This window comes from Rhinatrema bivittatum, chromosome 3 (assembly GCF_901001135.1).
Source record: "Rhinatrema bivittatum chromosome 3, aRhiBiv1.1, whole genome shotgun sequence".
In the NCBI taxonomy this organism is placed as follows: Eukaryota; Metazoa; Chordata; class Amphibia; order Gymnophiona; family Rhinatrematidae; genus Rhinatrema; species Rhinatrema bivittatum.
Genome location: NC_042617.1, coordinates 164,101,733 through 164,121,479, shown reverse-complemented (window position 1 = coordinate 164,121,479; position 19,747 = coordinate 164,101,733). Strand labels below are relative to the sequence as shown.

At 41.1% G+C, this 19,747-nt stretch overlaps 1 protein-coding gene across 1 annotated transcript in view; it reads right to left on the bottom strand.

Annotated features, from left to right (window-relative positions):
* Positions 1-19,747, bottom strand: part of RYR2 (ryanodine receptor 2) — a 1,771,220-nt gene that overhangs the window by 791,236 nt on the left and 960,237 nt on the right. Inside the window, 2 exon segments of the mRNA XM_029593907.1 lie at positions 3,245-3,597; positions 9,358-9,566. Coding sequence (XP_029449767.1) covers positions 3,245-3,597; positions 9,358-9,566 — 562 coding nt within the window.

The following is a 19,747-nucleotide window of genomic DNA, read 5'->3' as shown; positions in this document are numbered from 1 at the left end:
AAAACCCCAATGCTTCAAAAAATGGTACCAATAACAGTAGCATTCAACCTTGAAGGAAGTACTAGGTAAAAGTACTACCAAGAGTGGCATCAACATCCCAAGGTACCATGTATACATAAATAAGCAGAAATGATGACAAGAAATATCCTAAGGCACTGACAAAAGGACAAAGCAATACAAAGAGTGTCATCGACACACCAGGGAACCATTAGAAGTGTAGAGCAGTCCCCCACGGTAGCAAAAACACCTCAAGGTGTACAGTCTGGAGTATGGCAGCAAGGCTGAGAGGCAACAAGTACCCAAGATGTAGAATCAGGAGTACAGCAGCAATGCAGAGTTGCATGGGAGATGTCTGTTTCCTGTTGAAGCACTAGCCACTTGTTCAATTTAGTACATGAGAATGATCCCTTGCCACTATCCTTTTTGTGTTATGACCTTTTATTTCATTCCCTACTTGAACTTGATGTTGCTGCTGGGTCACATTTTTAGTTTCTTCTGAAATTTGCTTTCCAATTGTAACTTTAGTCAAATTGATAACAGGAACATGGTTTCCCCTTATTGTGGCTTTCCTAGTAATTTGTGAGGTTTGCTTTATTAAAGTTTTTGTGATATTCCGTAGCTGAATACAGTCTGTTTTATTTTTTGATTTTTAGGTGTTGCATAAATTCTCTATTACTCCTGAAACTTTTACCACAATCAGAACATCAAACTTGTATCTCATTTGAATGTTCTCTGTTCCGTCTGGTAGTTATGTAGCAGCAAGTCTCTTATAGTGGTATAATGGACCATAGATTTCAATGGGCCATACAAATTAATGAGGAACTAACCAATTTAAACAATTAGGATTTTTTTGTGGGATCCCTTCCATTCATTTTTAGGTTGCACAAAAGAAGCAAATGAGTCCCCATTTGTTTTGGAATGCCCATTCATTTTAAATGAATGCACTTCCCTAAAAGCAAATACAATAAATAATAACAAATAGTTCAAAAGATATTTTTTAACTGAAATGTATTTTGCAAATTTAGTACAATAGTTAAATTGTGAATGTTCTCCATTGCATCTTATCTAAACATATGCATCAAAGTAATACACATGCCACTAGACATGATCATATTTATTTACCCACATTAATATAACTATGCCTCTCCTTCGCTTAATTACTGTTCTATTTATTATCCTCTTCTGCAAGGTCTCTATTTTTACATTTTTCCATCCATCTCTTGTTGACCAGTAATTCTAAATATTTTCAGTATTTTCTAGTCTGGCTTTTCCCCATAGCTTCTCTTATATAAAGGTCTAGTACTCCAAAGACCTTCTAGGGACAAAAGAACAATGATGCCACTATAGCATAGCTCACATTTAACTATTTTAATAAGCTTTAAATGGTGGAATAGCCTACTGGTTAGAACAGTAGTGTGCAAACAAGGGATGCCAGAGTTCAAATCTCACTGATACTCCTTGTGATCTTGGACAAGGCACTTCACTTTCCATTGCTTCAGGTGCAAAGAAGCTCACAAATAGGTAATTTAATGCTAATAAAATAATACAACTTGCCTGAAAAATCACAAGCTGTGTTACTTTAGTGACAGTTAGCTATAACTCAGAAGTTGTAGCTAACTTTCAGTTGGAGCATGGGAAACAGTACTGCAGGGAAGCACCCACAATATTTTTTCACGGAGGGAATAATATTGTGGATTGAGGAAAACACCACAGGAAAGCTCTGTGGTATTTTTCCATGGAGGGGGAAAAATGCCGTGACAAAGTAAATGACCCCCTTAAATTGTGTAAGCCCTCTGGCGATAGGGAAATGCCTACAATACCTGAATATAATCTGCTTTGCAGTGTCAAGAAAGGTGGATTATAAATGTAAAAAAATCTATTTCAAATCATAAGAATTGTCTTGGAACATAATGAATGCATTTAAAACTGGAGAGGAACCAGTTTAAAGAAATCATAAGAAAGTTAAATAAGGGTGGTAGTGAATTTCAAGAACTGCTCTTTCACTGCACATTTTAAAGGCAATTTTCAAACTGTCTGCAGAAGTACGAAGTTAGTGGGTACTTTCTACAAGTGGACTTTGCACCAATTTTCAAAGGAAACAAATTCCTTTTAAAAAGTGTCCCAAAAAAGTAGCCACACAAATTTGCATCTGCTTTTTTGTGTGGATATTATTTCTGAGTAAAGCTATGCTTATATTTTTGATACTTTAAAAGAACACCTCCTTTCACCTTGAGAAATATTATGGCATACTGGCAGTACCTCATAAGTTTACCTATACATAGGGGCCGATGCAATACGGTGCGCTGAGCCGCGCGCACTGTTAATCTGCAGTTGGAAGAGGGTAGAATAGGCACTAATCAATCCCCTAATGCAATAAGGGGATTAGTGTATATTCAACTCACATCTAACATGAAGTGAATCTAATAGCGCTCTTCACATGCAAATGCATGTGCATGAGGCTATTAGGCATTCACTCCCGATGCAAAAAAAAAAAAATGTGCGTCTCAGATGCATCTATTAACGCCTGCCAAGAGTAGGCATTAATAGCTGTGCGCATCAAAAAAAGATGAAAACTAAAAGAAATAAAACTAAAAAAAAAAAATTGACAGTCGGACCCATCACGAAAACTGACGCCGATAAACCCTGCGTTGGTTTTCGTGACTACCGTTAGTTGCTAAAACCAATGCCGAGTTTATCACCTTACCGGCGGATAGCCACCAAAACCGAAGCCGAGAAACTCGGCATTGGTTTTCAGCGGTGAACTGTAGTCACGAAAACCAACGCTAGGTTTATTGTCGTCGGTTTTCGTGGCTGTGCGCAAGCGACCCTAGTGCCTCCTTCCTAATGCGACCTTCTCATTTAAATATTGCATGGCGCCAACCCTGGGGGCTCCTGGGGTGCGTTAAAAGAGCGGGTGCTGACTGTTCAGCTCCCGCTTTCTACACGAGTTTATTGCATCAGCCCCATAGTGTAAGCATTTTTCAAAGACCCCATTTCTGCACTGTTTACGATGGAAATTAATTTGAAATTGTTCTCTTGATGTCATCATCAAAGGTATACTTGACTCTCTCCTCTTACCAGGTTCTGAGTTCTACATTATCTGTAGTCCATAACGAGCCATTTGGAGTCAGGAATGGAGCTTAGATGTCCTGCTTAGTCAAAAATTGAAACAAAATACTAGTCTTGATTAATTAATATATTCAATCATCCACATCAAAATAAAAAAATGTAAAAAAATACTGACCTTTGTTTCAAACGAGAAGGTTTCTCCTGGGTGTAGTCTTTGTGGTTGTTAAATTCTTGTTTCGAAGTTTCTTTTTCTTTCTCTACCCGTTCAGGCACCAAATGACCATGTGCGGTCTTCATGAGGACCTCAAAGTCAGAATCGGCATCATAGTCCTCCAGGTCAGTCTTCGAGGGAAAAAGATTGGTCCCTGGCAAACCTCCTGTCGGAATCTTGGAGAATACCTCAGCACACTCAATAGGCATGCTCAGACGGTAAAACATGATCTCCATGCTACTGTTCTGAGATCCAAATGACTTCTGAATGACCTTTAGGCGTGGTGAGCTGTCTATGGTGCCATCTATTCTTGTAACCTATTAAATGTGAAAAAGAATGGACATGGAAGTTTTCTTTTCTGCACCATAACTCAAATTTTTATGTCATTATGTCTGGCAAGGTATTATTATTCTGAAGTCTAATGGAAACTGTAGCAGCAGGTAATAAAAAATACTGAAGTTATATAATACCAGAAAAAGGAATAATCCTTTAAAATGATTCTAGCTCTTACTCCAAAGTTTGAAATATTACTATTCTCACTGCAATAAAAGCTTTGTTAGGCATAAAGGTGAATTTTAAAACAGGAAGATACACGAATATGACAGGCCCGTGTGCACAGAGAGGATTTTAAAAAGCACGTGTGTAGGTGTGTACTTGCCGCTACAAGCACAAATGAAAAGTTCTGAAAAAGGAGCGGAGTGTGGATGTGGTCTGGGTGTACCTAGATTTCAACTTCAAATCAGCATGTAAATACTTACGCATACAGGCGCATAACGTGGACCCCTGCCATGTCACTTTACTTCTGCTATGGGGGACGTGTAAGTAATAAAATAAAGATAAATAAGGTTTTAAGGGTCATGGCCAACAGAGAAGAAAGGAGGCTATTAAACTAGGATGGTTGGGGGAACAAGATGGTCGCTGCCTAGCTAATACATAAATACATTCTCTCCGCGAATTTCTTGAATTTCCTACTCTTCACATACTTACTAACTTTCCACAATGCCTCATACCAAAAGGAAAGCAAGAGTGAGAGAAACTTTAACCTCATCTCCAATGCTTGATGCACAGCAGCCACAGATTAAATTGCTATTTGTATCTCCCCTACAGACTGCATCGGAGGGTACGGCTGCTGGGGATCTTGGCTGTGAGTGAACGTTGATCCCTTTGGCTGAGGATACATCTTTAAGTCCCGGTGCGCCATTGGCTCCATTACCACCATTCACAGCAGGCCTGCGATACTTTAGAAAATTGCGCTACTGGGGGTCGGGCGGGGGGGCAGTCCTGCGCTAGCCGGCAGTGATCGCACCGCCGCGGTGCGATCGCTGCCGGCATCTCGCCCAATAAATACACCATAGAAGGTTACGCCCCGACTCCTCCTCTTCCGGGACCGACTCCGCCCCAATTTCAGTAGCGCAGGCCTGCTCTACTTTCGCTAGCTTTGAAAATGAGGCCCATTGTTTGCAAGACTCCATGGACCTACGGTAGAGCAACAGATTTCTCAAGCTGTGATCGATAATGGAAACTGCACAGAAGAAGGAGTAAAAGAACCAAAGGTATGTTTGACTCTACAAACCTCTTTAGTTAGACCACCAATTATAACTTTGGATTCAATTTGGAATGCATTAACCTCGATGGAAAAAGCCATTCATTCTTTAGCACACGTCTTGAAAGAGACTAGTATTAAGTCCTTTACTTTGGAATCCAAAATTATATCTATGGACAACAAAATGAAAGAACTTGATACATGGATATCTCACTTTGAATCTGTTCAGAATAATTTGATACATTTGGACAGTTTTCATTCCAAGAAGTTGGAGAATATGGAGAAATCACTGAGAATGCTGAACTTGAGAGTTTTGAATTTTCCCTATTTAAAATTAATTTCTCCAAGGGATTTATTACCTGACGAGGATTATTACCTGATGAGGATTCTTAAACTTCCTAGTGAAATTATACCAGCTATAACAAAAATATACTATCTTCCTTCTTTTAAAGAAGTTAATTTAGATAATCAACCACAAGTTCAACTACAAGATGCTTCTCTAAATATCTCAGACATTTTGGAACTTTCACAAGATACAGATATCCAGACAAGAGGAACACTTTTGGTAACCTTTGCATTTGTATCCCAGAACAAGGTAAGGGAGTCTGGGGAGGACTCCCACTTCTATTTTGGCCTATCCAGATGGGGTCATCAGTAGGACCTAGCTAATCAGGTATTGTCGCGGATCACTATGAATAGAGGTAAGGGTCATACCTGCTTCCTGAGTCAACCACAGCTTGTTTGAGAGAGCTTTTCAACTCCAACAGAATCATAAAGGTGGAGGAACCTGACCGGGGTCTGTTCACAAAGCTGCAAACATGTGTCCTTTCTATTGACATCCATAGGGTCACTACTTGCTCAAGTACAGTTGAAGGCAAAGTGCTCTCTCTCTCTCTCCACAGCTGAAGCAGAGTGTCAGACCTAGATCTCATAATTGGTGTTTTGCTTTTAGTCTGTGGCAACCCACTCCTCCTAGTGATGGTCCTTCAGGTGGCCTGGGACACTCTGGCACTGAGTGTACCTTATGGAAAGTGTCAGCTGCTTCTAAGGTTGCCTCTATAGTAATCAACTGCTAGCGTACCTACTGACGCATATCAGTTTCAAGCCATCCACAAACTGTTCAAGTAATATTAGTTCAGATACTTCAGTGCATGTCTTCCCCATAGGCTGTAGCTATTTCCAGCCTACATCTTTTAACCTGTAGGAAAGGCTTCATGGACTCTCCTCGGCTTGAAGGATATCCCTATGAAACTGTTGCCAGTAGATTTTTGGGCTGTGCCCAGATCTTACAAATTTGACAGCTTTAACTTCTACATAGCTGGCTGTTCCATCAAGGTTTGCAGCTTGAAAGGCAGTCCGAACCCTGCCTGTTAGTAGATTCCCAAGGTATATAGTCCACATAGATATTGGCTATCCAGATATCCAGTCAGTTTGCTCAAAACTGACCCAAAAGCAGTCTGGGCCCTCACCTGAAACCATCTTAAATACTACAGGGGTCAGTGGAGTTTACTGTGCTATAGTAGCTTGTGGTGCTTTATGCTATTTGGGTCAATAACAGCTGTTGCTGAATGAGTTGTCCTTGGAGCACCTGCTGCTGAGTATACTGAATCTGTACCATTGTCTGTAGTTGCTATTTTTCCTCTGTGAGGGACTCTATTAGTCACTCTATTTTGACTTAATGTGCTCTGATGCCTCAGAAGTTTTTTTCTTTTTATAGGGCTGCTGCCTGTTTAGGAGCATAAAAATATATTTTTGCCTCAAGGAATGAAGAGAAATACTAGCCTGTCTGGCTCTAACTCACTACACATCCCTGACTGTCCAGATAAGGTAAGCCCCCTTAGCCTGCTGCATTTAACTCCTGGCTGTCACTGCAGTGAAGTCCCCCCACTTTCTAAAAAACATTCCCTTTTTTTTTTCTTTTGGCATGGGTCTCTGTTCTGTGTTGGTACTTACAGCAGAAATCCAACAACTACCACCATATGTGATGCCATGCGAGTGGTCTTAGGCTTTAAAAGTGCTGGAGGTCAGAACAGTCTGGACACCAGCATTTATCCACAGAAAAATGCTTTACTCACAATATAGCAAAACAATAGCAGAAACAGCCTGCTTATCTCAGCAGCAAAAATTAAGACTTCCAACATTTACATTCTCAGAAAGATATGCATCTCCCTCTATCCCAGTGCCTCTCTGTTTCTTCCTGGGCCTGCTTTTTGGATTCCCTTCTCGGCTGTGTCTTATGGTATATGAAGTAAAATATCCAGTCCTGGTCTTTTAAGGGGGTCTTGATATACACTCTTTTACATATCTCTATAATATTTTGTGTAATTTTACAAGGAGTTACAAAACACTTTAGTAGGTACGGTCAATCTAATCATTCTGGGGGTAGTTTTCAAACTGCTGGCATTGCTGTAATGGCCATGCCTACTATTTACCTATGCACTTTGCATCAGTTTTCAAAGAAAAGTATGTGTGTGTAATTTCACTTTGACAACTGCATATGAAAAAAGCATCGGCTGTTTTGTGTGGATACTTTTTACGTCCAAAACTGTGTACTTAATTTTAAAAATCCAAATCTATGTCAAAATTCAGCACCACTTAGCCAGATTGGTAGGCATGACAGGGTTTGTTCTGGGGAGAAGCTATTTATCCTGCTAATTTAGCTAGATAAGTATTGATATTCTGCCTTATCTGGCTATGGGGGTCATGTTTTTGCAAATAGCTTTTTCACTATTTTAAGCTACTGGGGAAGAGAGAGAGAGAGACAGAAACTAGCTATAAGGCCCTTATAGTACGTAGGTATTTATACCTCTATATGAGGCCCACCTAGTACCTCAAAGTGAGATTTAGGTAGTAGTGTAGGGGGTTAGGGGCCACTTTGACATTCAGAGTGAGACATACGAACAGAACAGTACACTTTTGTGAAGATTTGATTGTCCTTTGGAGTGAGGAAACTCACCCAAAGATGAGATTTGTGCAGTGTTCTCTCAACCTAGATTGACTCTCTACCTGGGTAACATCAAAATAATCCACCATTTTTAATGGGAAATCACTGATGCAAACCTGCAACACTTTTTGCACTGGAGCTAAACAGAAGCAAAGTTTTGCTAAATCCCACTAAAAGTTTTACAAATTAAGTTATAAAAATTAACTATAGAACTACCACTACCTACAAACTGACAACTGAGGGCCAGATACAAGTTTCAGGCAAAAATAGGAGAAAGATGTCTGCAAAGCCAGCAAATCCATTTGTTTGCACACTTTTGAATTAGTTCTTTTTCTCCTTAAAGATATAACTTCTTGAAAATTCAGGAAGCTGGAGAGGGGAAATAGAAAAATATCATGAACAAAAATATCTTCGGAAAGTACTTTAGGACTTTCTCCTCAAAGCATTAAATGTCTGCATGGAGCTAGACTGTGCTCCATGCGTACATTTAATGCTTTGAGATACATTGAGAACGTTTTTGCTTGGTGATTTTCTTCAAGTGGATTTTTTTCCCGTGCTGGATGTTCCATCAAATCAAATACTTAGGCAAAGAAATAATAATGTGAATATTTCAATCATTGTGCTAATACATTTCTGTACAGGCTTCTCATGCTTATTTTGCCTTACTTTTGCCCCAACCTTAAATCTAGCCCTTAGTTTGCTCTCTAGTTTGTGACAATAGGAAAATGCCCCATGCCAATGAGCTACACGGTCAAACTACATTAACGGCCAGATTTTAAAAGGCCTGCGCGTGTAAAATACTGAGTTTACGCATGTGTCCAGGCCTTGTGCGTGGCGCGTGAATTTTCAAAGAGGCCCAGCCATGGGCATAAACCCCAGTACACGCACAAGTGCCGGGCCTCTTCAAAGGGGTAGGCCGGGAGCGGGGGTCTGGGTGGGGAGAGATGAGGTGGGGGGCGGGCTGGGGCAGCGCCATTGAACTCTGTCCTGAAGACTCGCACGCCAGCAGCTAGCTGGTGCGTGCAACTTACTTCAGTTCGGGATCTGAAGTAAATTATAAAACAAAAAGAAATAGGTAGGATTTAGGGGGAGGGAAGGAGAGGGGAAAAGGGGAAGAGGGAGGGAATTTAGTTAGGGAGTAGGAAGTTCCCTCCCAGTCCATACATGTTATAAAATCAGGGCGTCAATAGGTACGCACTGGGAACTGTGCGTACCTTAGAAAATCTACCCCTAATTGTGCTTTATTATTCCCCAATATCAAATCAAGTCTATTATGAATTATGGTAATCTTCAATTAACGTGTGTTGCTATCACACACATAATAAAAACTTCTTAATCTAATTACAATGCAAATATATTTTAAAAAGCATTTCCTTGCACTTACCATCGTCTCAGAAGAAAATAAATTAGTACATTATAATATGCTTAATATCTAGAACAATACTAAAATTAACATTGGGAATATTCTATTACCAATTGGCATTTAAATAAAAAGTTTATTTACTATTGGGGATAAACTGCTTTAATGTTAAACAGAGATACCTCATAGTAATCATGCAGCTATATAAAGAACAGGATCGCCATACAAACCTCAATGTGCTCATGATTGGGTGGAACTGGAATGAACTGAGGGAGTCTTTTACTCATCCACATTGTGATGTCTCTGTTTGTATTAACAGCGAAGGGTTCATAGCCTTCTTGTAGTCCACAAATAGTAAAGTATTTTAGGGTGCTGACATCTTTGCCATAGTTCATTCGTCCCATCTGCGACAAACCCAAGCTGCATACAGGTATGAAGCCTGGGAAGACATAAAGAAAGAAGCACATTTAAATCTCAAATGCCAAATCAGAGCAGGCTGTGTTGAAAGATCAGGCAAAAGAAGGGCCAGAATGTGAAGAAAAAAAAAAGCCTACAGGCCAGACTGCTTGCACCGTTTTGAAAAAGTACATCTTGAGGGTTATTTTTTTTTAACCTAGTAACATAATTAAAGACAGGAAATAAAGACCAAATGGTCTATTAGATCTTCCCAGCAAGGTATTCAAGATTAAGTGCTGCTCCCTGCAGGTTACCTTTTCTCCTTCTTGTTCAAGGTTCTTAACTGCATCACACATAACTTAACAAGCAAACATGCACATAAAATTTACAGATTTTCAAAGCAGGCATCTTCCTAAGTCCTCTTTGAAATTTATTCCACCAAATTTACCAGCACACACTTATACTAGCTATTAGGTATGTGTACATTTTTCAGAAAAATTAATACACATACTTTTGAATTTTCAAAAGTATGTACATAAGTTCAAACCCCTCCCCAATTCCAGTCCTTGCAATGCTTCTGCACAATCGGGCCAATTTTAAAAGCCCTGCATGCATAAAAGTCAGGGGTTACATGCGTGGACAGGGGCCAGTTTTGAATAAAAAATCCCCAGGCTATTGCCTACAATCTGCCCCTGCTCTCTTGCACATATACACCTCTTCACATAGGCTCCTTTTCTCTCTCTCTCACACACACACACACACACCCTTTCTTTCTCGCGCACACATACACACACCCCCTCACACAGGATCCTTCTCTCTCTCGTGCACACATGCACTTTCACACAGGTTCCCTCTCTCGCACATATACACCCTCCCTGTCTTGTACATACTCTCACCCACCCTCACATAGTTTACCTCCCTCTTGTACATAACATACACACTCACCCTCTGTCCTTATCACACACACACACACACACATACACACACACTCCCTCTATCCTTATCACACACATATACACACACACAGGCTGCCACTCTGTCTTACACACATTCAGCCCCTCACATAACCTCCCTCTCTCTTTTCTCGCATGCACACAGACACTGGCAACCTCTCTCTCTTGCACATACACACACCTTCACACAGGCTCCCTCTCTTCTATATACACACCTTCCAGCTCTTGTACACACAAATACATACTCAGGCTATCTCTCTCTCTCACACGCACAGCCTTGCAGAAAGGCTCCCTCTCTCACACACAAAGATGCATTTTCCCTCACACATACATACAGACACACACACACACACAATCCCTCTCAAACATACAAGTTCCTAATCTCTCACTCACATATACACTCCCTCACATTGGCTCCCTCTAGCACACACATTCACCCTCACGTACACTCTCTCTCACACAGGCTTTCTTGCTTCTCCTGTCTTTTTCGGCCGCGAGCAGAATGGGCTCTGCTCACAGCTCGCACGCCTCCCTATTCTTCTGCTACAAGTAGGATGGGCTCCACTCACAACCCAGGCATCCCTGTTGTTCTGCCATGAGCGGGATTGGCCATTCTCGCGGCCCACTAGCCTCCCCATCCTTCTGTCGTGAGCAGGATGGGCTCCGGTTGTGGCCCATTGACCTTCTTTCCATGAATAGTATGGGCTCTGCTCACAGCCTCTGGCCTCCCCATTCTTCTGCTGCAAGGAGGATGGTCTCTGCTCATAGCCCACAGGCCTTTCTCCAAATTCTGTGCAAAAAGTGCAAATTCTGCACAGAAGGGGAATTCTGTACTCCGCAGTAGCGCATCATTCCTCCGTCGTATACTATGAAGAGAGTTATAAAATTACCCTCAATCTGGTCAAGGAACTTTCTTGTCCAGAGGAGCATTTCTGTTTGTTTTCTTTGTCTTTTGTGTTGAGTTTGTGGATTTACTTTTTAAAGATTACCAGAGAGAAAAATTCAGCATCAAAAACATGTCACAGCATGTATAGAAATACATCGGAAAAATAAATATTCAAAAGAAAAAGGAAAAATATGAGATGGTATCTTACAAAAGTAAAAAAAAAAAAAAGGAAAATATGCAATATGATAATTCACAATGTCACTAGTGGGGTAGTTGACTCTCCAGGGAAGGGGGCAGAAAATAAGTATGGTTAATTCATCTTGTCCAAGTCAACCATGTTTACAGGTAAACAAACTTGTTTTCTGTGTCAACATACAAGGCTAAATTAGCCATGACACATGAGAAGTCCCAAGCTGAGGGCTGCATGATGGTACTCCTGGGGGAATTCTGTGCTACTGACTGCGTAGGGTAGAATTTGTTCAGAATTCCCCTCCTGTGCAGAATTCCATTTTCAGTGTAGAATTTCAATTTGGTGAAAATGAAGCAGGTCCCAGTGTGCTGTGAGCAAAGCCCGTCCCTCTTGTGATGAAGATGAAGCAGGCCCCAGCGTGGCATGAGCAAAGCCTGTCCCATTCATGGTGAAGATACAACATGCTTCCGGTATGCCGTAAGTGGAGTCCATCCCACTCACGGCAAAAATAGAGCAGGCCTTGGCATGCCGCAAATGAAACCCGTCGCTCTTGTGGTGATGATCATGCAGGTCCTGGTGAGAGTGAGTCAGTGTATATATAGGCGAGGAATACAGACAATAAGATAAAATGATAGAGAAGGGTGGTCAAAATGATAAGGGGATGGAACAGCTGCCCTATGAGGAAAGGCTAAAGAGGTTAGGGCTGTTCGGTTTGGAGAAGAGACAACTGAGGGAAGATTTGATAGAAGAGTACAAAATCATGAAAGTCTTGCTGAGGCATTTTTAGTAATGGTAACATGGAATAGACTTAGCTTTTGGGTACTTGCCAGGTTCTTATGGCCTGGATTGGCCACTGTTAGAAACAGGATGCTGGGCTTGATGGACCCTGGGTCTGACCCAGTATGGCATTTTCTTATGTTCTTATGACTTGAACAAGTTAATGTAAATCAGCTATTTACTCTCTCAGATAATAGAAGGACCGGGGGCACTCCATGAATTAGCAAGTAGCTCATTTAAAACAAATTAAAAAAAATTATTTTTCACTCAGCGCATAATTAAGCTCTGGAATTCATTGCCAGAGGATGTGATTATAGCAGTTAGTGTAACTGGATTTTAAAAAAGGATCTGGATAAGTTCCTATAGGAAAAATCCATAAACTGCTATTACAGTAACTAATAAGCAATAGCTTGTGATTTATCTTATGTTTGGGTTCTTGCGACTTGGATTGGCCACTGTTGGAAACAGGATACTGGGCTTGATGGACCCTTGGTCTGACCCAGTATGGCATATCTTATGTTCTTAAAATATAACAAATTTTGCATTTTAATAAGTAAGTTATATTGGTTCTTACATTTTCTCCCTCGTTAAGTTTATTCCTCATGATTCAATTAGTATCTCTTGTCCTTCTTGTTATTTTAGCTCTCTCCATTCTGATGTTTTTAAGTTAGGTTATAAGCATTTTAGAATAGCCATAATTTTAGCTCACATTTAAATCTCTGTCTGGTAACAAATGTAACATCTCAGATGGAGAGTTCCATAGCTTTGGACCCACTAAGAAAAGACGCGATGTGTGTTCCGTATTGTAGGAACAGTCAATAGTCCTTTATTTTGAGATCTTAGTGTTCGCTGAGGTGTGTATGGTTGTACTGTCACGCCTTTCATACCGGTGTTACTGGAATGGATGATTTTGAATATTAGCGTTAAAACTTTTAAAAAGGCTTGTACTGGCAGCTAGTGCAGTGAGATCAGCAAGGGTGTAATGTGATCAAATTTCCTAGTTCCTAACAAAAGTCTTGCTGAGGCATTTTATAATAATTGTAATGGTTTTAAGAGACATGGAGGAAGGCCGAGTAATAAGGAGTTACAGTAGTTTAGGTCTGAGAAATTTAGAGTTTGCAATTCAGTACGGAAGTCCTCAAACATTAATAAACATTTTACCAATATAATATACACAACTTGGCATAACCTGTGTTAATTAATTTACTGATGCGCTGAAAAAACGCCATTTTTAAAGGGATTTCACCGATGACAAAATTGAATGGTGTTCCCTCATCTGAATCATACGTCACTTCTGGATATCAATTTCCATTTTAGTTCGGTGAAATCCTTTTAAAAATGGCGGTTTTGTACTGCCATATGACACTTCCGGATTTCAATCATCCTTTTCAGTTCGGTGAAATCCCTTTAAAAATGGCAGTTTTTCAGCGCATCTCTTGTCAGTAGCGGCCATGACACATTGCAACAGCGCATAGCTCACAGCATTGCGTTCCTACAGTAAGTGGTATTTTGTGTTGCATACAGACTTTGAAGGTAAAATAATCAGACTGAGTTTCATTTGAAGCAATTTTTCCGTTTACAGCATCGAAGATGTTCAAGATCGAGTAGTTATCTTTTTTGAACTACTTCTGACCAAGTAAGCGCCTTTTCTTTTTTCCGAATGTCATTTTAAAGTCAATAGACATAAGTAATTAATTTGGAAAGAGCAGATTCAACAATTGTCTTAATGTATTTACAGATAAATTGCACAAGTCCACATATAAGGACGCTGAAGTTTGATCTTTAAAGATTCACACATCCCTGAAGAAGGAGAATTCTCTCCAAAACATTGCAGTGTTGGAAGACAACAAGCAGTTCTATTATACAGTGGACTTTAATGAAAGATAAGTAATGTATAGCTTTTATATTAAGAATCCATTCACACAACAGAGTGACTGATGATTATGAAGCCCTAGCACTCTAACAAGGTTCATTTGAAATAAGCCTGAAGTGCTATATGATGGTCACTCTATAATTCACAATAGTGTTTCCAGAGTATGCAAATTTAGCTCATGCATACTCATGGTGGATGTCCTGAAAACCCAACTGATTGTGGATTCTCCAGGACAGATTTAAAAAGCCCTGATCTCTAAGGAAACATTGATTAACAGTGTAAACTATCAAAACTAGTGTTTATTTCTATGATTTCAACCCCATGGACTTGCAGAAGTCATTTCTGCCATCATCCAAAATTCAGAAATAGGATGGAAGTCGTGGGTCAGACTGAAATAACTGCTGCTATTCCCTCTTCCTTTCAGCTTTTAAAAGGCAAACTGTGGGAAAATAATAAGATACTGGACTTCAAATATAATTTTTTTAAATGCAGACCAAGGAGTCTATATACTAACCTGTATTTAAAGGACAGTTTAATATGTGTTGCCTGTCGGTTCTAACGTGGGCGCTATAATGGGCATTAATTCCTAATCTACTAAAACAGCAGTATCCACTTCAGGTCGTACATGGGTTTACAGGATATCCCTAATTTATGTACATGACAGATTTGCTTGCACACTGTCTCCACTGTAGGCAAATCTATTCCATGTGCATTCATTGGGGATGTACTGAAAACCCAACCTGTTTGTGGCCCTCAAGATCTGGAAGTGAATAGCAATGTACAAAAATAAAAATATGAAAAACACATTGGAGCTACAATGGCCATGTTCACTTTGAGGCAGCTCTTAAAACACCATCATATTCTGCCTCGTCAATTGCAGGCAGAGTGCATTTACCAGCCTGGAAAAAAAAGGCCAGTGACCATGTGAGAGAGTATCCTTGTGCTAGTGGCACCCCTCCGGTGCCCCTAGGTAGGGGAGAGTGCCACTAGCACAAAGCCAATCTTCCACCAAACCCCAAAAGTGAGAGTGAGTCTCCAGGCACTCCCACCTGACAAGACAAATGGTATAGGTTTCCAGGCCATCCAGCATTCAAACCAACTCCCCCAAACTTGCCGGCACACGATCCTCCGACACAGCGGCAAATGGACGCTGTGTCGGAGGCCTCTGGCCCCACCCCACCCCTTTAGTAAAGCCCCGGGACATAGACCCGTTCTGGGGCTTTACGTGCATCGCCGGGCCTTTCTAAAATAGGCCCAGAGCATGTAGGCCTTTGAAAATCCAACCCTTAGTGTGCACATTTTTTCTTTTTTTGATCTGAGGAGAATAACTAATAGCCTCGTCAACATGCACTATTAGCGCTATTAGTTTCACGGGGGTTGGACGTGCGTTTTGGACGTGCTAATCCCCTTATAGCAGAGCAGGGTACACCGATGAGGTCCTTAGTAAAGATGGTAGTGGTCCGCGAAGCAGGGTACACCAGAGAGGGTCCTCAGTAGTGATGATAGCGGTCCGCAGAGCAGGGCAGGCTGATGAGGTCATTAATACAGATGGTAACAGCCCGCAGAGCGGGGTACTCACAGTGAAGGTCCTTAGTTCAGATGATAGTGATTCGCAGAGCAGGAAGCACCGGTGAAGTCCTTAGTAGAGATGGTAGTGGTCTGCGAAGTGGGGTACACCAGTGGAATCCTCAGTAGAACAGGAGGTAGTCTGTGGAGCGGGGTACTCACAAAAAGAGTAGTTAAGGTTCCAAGGAAGCCCCGGGGAGCAGGGCAAGCAGAAGTCCCAAGCGATAGGTCCTCCAAGGTGCGGATAGCCAAGATGAGTAGAGGGAGGGCCCCCGAAGAGTGGGTATCCAAGACATCTATGCCTGGAAGCAGGAACTGGAACGCAGTTAAGTTCACTTAGAGAATAGCCACTGCCATTAGCAATGGTTACATGGAATAGACTTAGTTTTTGGGTACTTGCCAGGTTCTTATGGCCTGGATTGGCCACTGTTGGAAACAGGATGCTGGGCTTGATGGACCCTTGGTCTGACCCAGTATGGCATTTTCTTATGTTCTTATGCAGGTCCTCTGAGAATGAGGTGGATTTAGCAAGAAGGGTTCTCTTTGCCAATTCGTCGGTAGGCAGGGCCAGCTGGCTTAAATGTCCTGGAGGGATGACGTCATCCAGAGGGGATGCCCCCGAGGATCCAGTCATAACGTCTTTAAGACTGGCCAGTGCGCACGCGTGCCTAAGGACTTCCGATGACAAGATGGCGGTCAGCAGCGTCCGTGCCGCCCCGGGAGGCCTGGGAGTGGTAGGCAGGCTGTCAGCAGCTGGTGGAGTCTGCCAGTCTACCCCACAGAGTCAGGGAAGTAAAGAAAGAGGTGAGCAAGAGTGGTCACAGCCATCTGCAACCGATGGGCGTAACACCCCCATTTAACCTGTGCAGGACCAGGCATTTAACCAGGTCCACATTAAATCCTACAGGGAGAGAGAGCTCTGTGGGTGAAACCCTGCTGGAGAATATGATTGTGAGCCCAACTAGGTTCAGGAGGCCCCATGTCTCCAGGAGTAGGAGATCCTGACCCTCTCTGAAGTTGTGTTGTGAGTACACTGCAAAGGTAGGCAGTCTACTGGTATACTGATTTGCTGTTTATTAATAAAAGTTGAGACTGCATTAGAAAAGGCTGGAGTCAGTGTAGTTTGCTGCTCCAGCCCAGAAGATTTGCTTGGTCAAACCTACAGTAGCGATATTGAGACTTAGCCGGTTAAGTTATCTGGCTTAATTAGATCTTCTCAATAGCAGGTCTAAACTTAGATATTCCAGTCTAGGTTAGCTGGATAAATCTATCCACCTATCTTACAGGGTCATTCATCAAAATGTGTTAGGGCTTTAATTCCATAACACATGTATTATTTTTTGCATTGCATGATGTGAATACAAATTCTGAAAATTTTGTCAAAGGGGAGGAGTTTGGACAGGGTTTATGAAAATGAGGGATGTTTAATATTGTATGCAATAGTGAAAAACATGTTATTGAATGGGAATTCATACATCCTGTTTTGGGCGGAAAGAGAGAAAGAGAGAGACAAAGCCTCTATGGTAGCATACATATTAGTCATCTATTTATACCACTACAGGAGGGTCATCTAGTAATTCGAGGTGAGGTTTGGTGGTGGTCTAGAGTTTGGGGGGCAGTTTTACATGCACATATTTCTACAATATACTCTCGCCCTAGCTTGACAGCACACAGGTAGAGAGTGCATCAAGCTTGGGTGAAAGTACATTGCAGAAAACTCATCTTTGTTTACTTTTCCTCATTCCAAATCACATCAAATCTTCACTGATGTGTACTGTGCTGTTGTACATCTGACTGTGCATGTAAAACTGGCCCCCAAACCTTAGATCACCACCAAAACTTCACCTTGAGTTACTAGATGACCCTCCTATAGTAGTATAAATAGATGACTAATATGAGAGTCTCACACTCTCTCTCTCTCTCATAGCCAGCTATTCTTTCAATATCTACCTCATAGGTGTTTTAGTATACTCCATGATTATGTATGCTTTTATACTACTCTCTGTGATAATTCTCCAGTTCAGGGTGAGCTATGGATAAATACATTTGGTTTGAGAAAGCTGTCATATGTTTCATTACACAACATTTTGTTTGGTTTTAGGGATGACAATTTTTAAAGGTTTGTATGCTGAAAAACCCATTGTGCCAACTGCTGTAAAGAATAACTATTACTGTTCTCACTTCATGCTAAGAACATCAATTTCTTGGTAAGGAAATTGATTTTCTAATTCTGCCTAAAGATTTAAACAGCTGAACTGAATTAGAAAAAATACTGAATATATTTTATAGGCATTTTTTAAAACTCTCTTGGTTAGAGAAACTCAAACAATATTGAATTTTGGCAGCTTTGTATCATATGAAAAAGGATAAAATTAGCTCTCACATATGAAGGTATATGAAATCTATAGCATTATTGTGCCATTACATTTGGTCAATCAAAATGTTTTTTCTACCAACATGCCTGCAGATGATCAACATTTTTCTATAGATGGCAGTGCAGCAATGTCACACTGAATCTGGGACTGTATTCATAATGAGTCATGATTTGGCTCAAGACAACCAAGCTGCAGCAATTCGTACAGCGGCACACTTGCTCTGCAGCTCCTGCCACTCCAGCTGAGATACATTGTATAAATGCTGACGGTGTAATTGCCAGAGGTCATTACTGCATTACATAATATGCAAATATACCGTAATCTGAAGTTACATAACAACCAGACCATGCAGCTATAGCATTAAGCTATGAAAAAGGCAAGCTGCTTATGTACTGGGGCATATCTTGTATTCAGCAACAAAATCTTCTAATTTGTTTATTTCTATCCTTTCTGGGCAATTAAGTGATTATTGTCTCACCACTGTGCCTGCAAACGTTTCTTGGCAGAATTCTAGAAGTTTGCCATTGCTTTCTACAGCTGGCAGCACCCAGTCTTCCCTGGTAGTCCCTTATCCAAACATTACATTAGTCTGCTCTGATGCTGCTTAACTTTTGACATCTAACAAGTTCAGGCTCTCCCAAACCAGTACTACTGAGAAAAAACACTCACTGAAGCCTGAAAATATTAGAACAATTTACTTTTTCACACAATATCAACCTGAGAATAAATAATCAAATAATATAGTAGTATACGAGTTTTTGAAATAAAATGAATCCCTTCTTCAGAAATATTTGAGTAATGCTTACATATTACTTATACGCAGATGACGTACAGATTCTACTCCCCCTCAAATCATCCTTCGAAAACACTCTAAAAACCTGGGACACCCACCTGTCGGATATAACTCAACTTCTCGCTCAACTGTCACTCTCCCTCAACCACAAAAAAACTGAAATCCTACACATCACCAACAACGCCAACCGCAATCTCAAACATCAAAGCACAACAACCCTCCCAAACCAACAACTAACCCTTTCAGCAAGAAACCTCGGAATCTCCCTGGAGACGGAAATCAACCTCAAAAAGCACATCAACACCATCATCAAAGATGGATTTTTCAAACTCCAGACCCTCAAAAGACTCAAACCGCTCCATTTCCCACATGACTACAGAACCGTCCTCCAGACCTTACTATTCTCAAAGCTTGATTACTGCAACTCCCTGCTGCTCGGCATCCCTACCGCCACAATCAGACCGCTGCAACTACTACAAAATGCAGCAGCCAGATCCCTCACAAACAGAAAGAAATTGGACCACATCACTCCCATCATCAAGGACTTCCACTGGCTACCCATCATCTTCCGAATATAACACAAAGTCCTATCACTCATCCATAAGTCACTCCACAATGACAAATTGAAATGGTTAAGCATGCCACTATGATACCACACACCCCAACAAAACCTCCGATCCTCTAATACTGGACGTCTCCACAGCCCCACCCCAAAAGAAGCACATCTAACCATAACAAGAGAATACGCACTGTCCATAGCCGGACCCTCACTTTGGAACAACCTTCCAGCACAACCAAGATCTGAACCTTC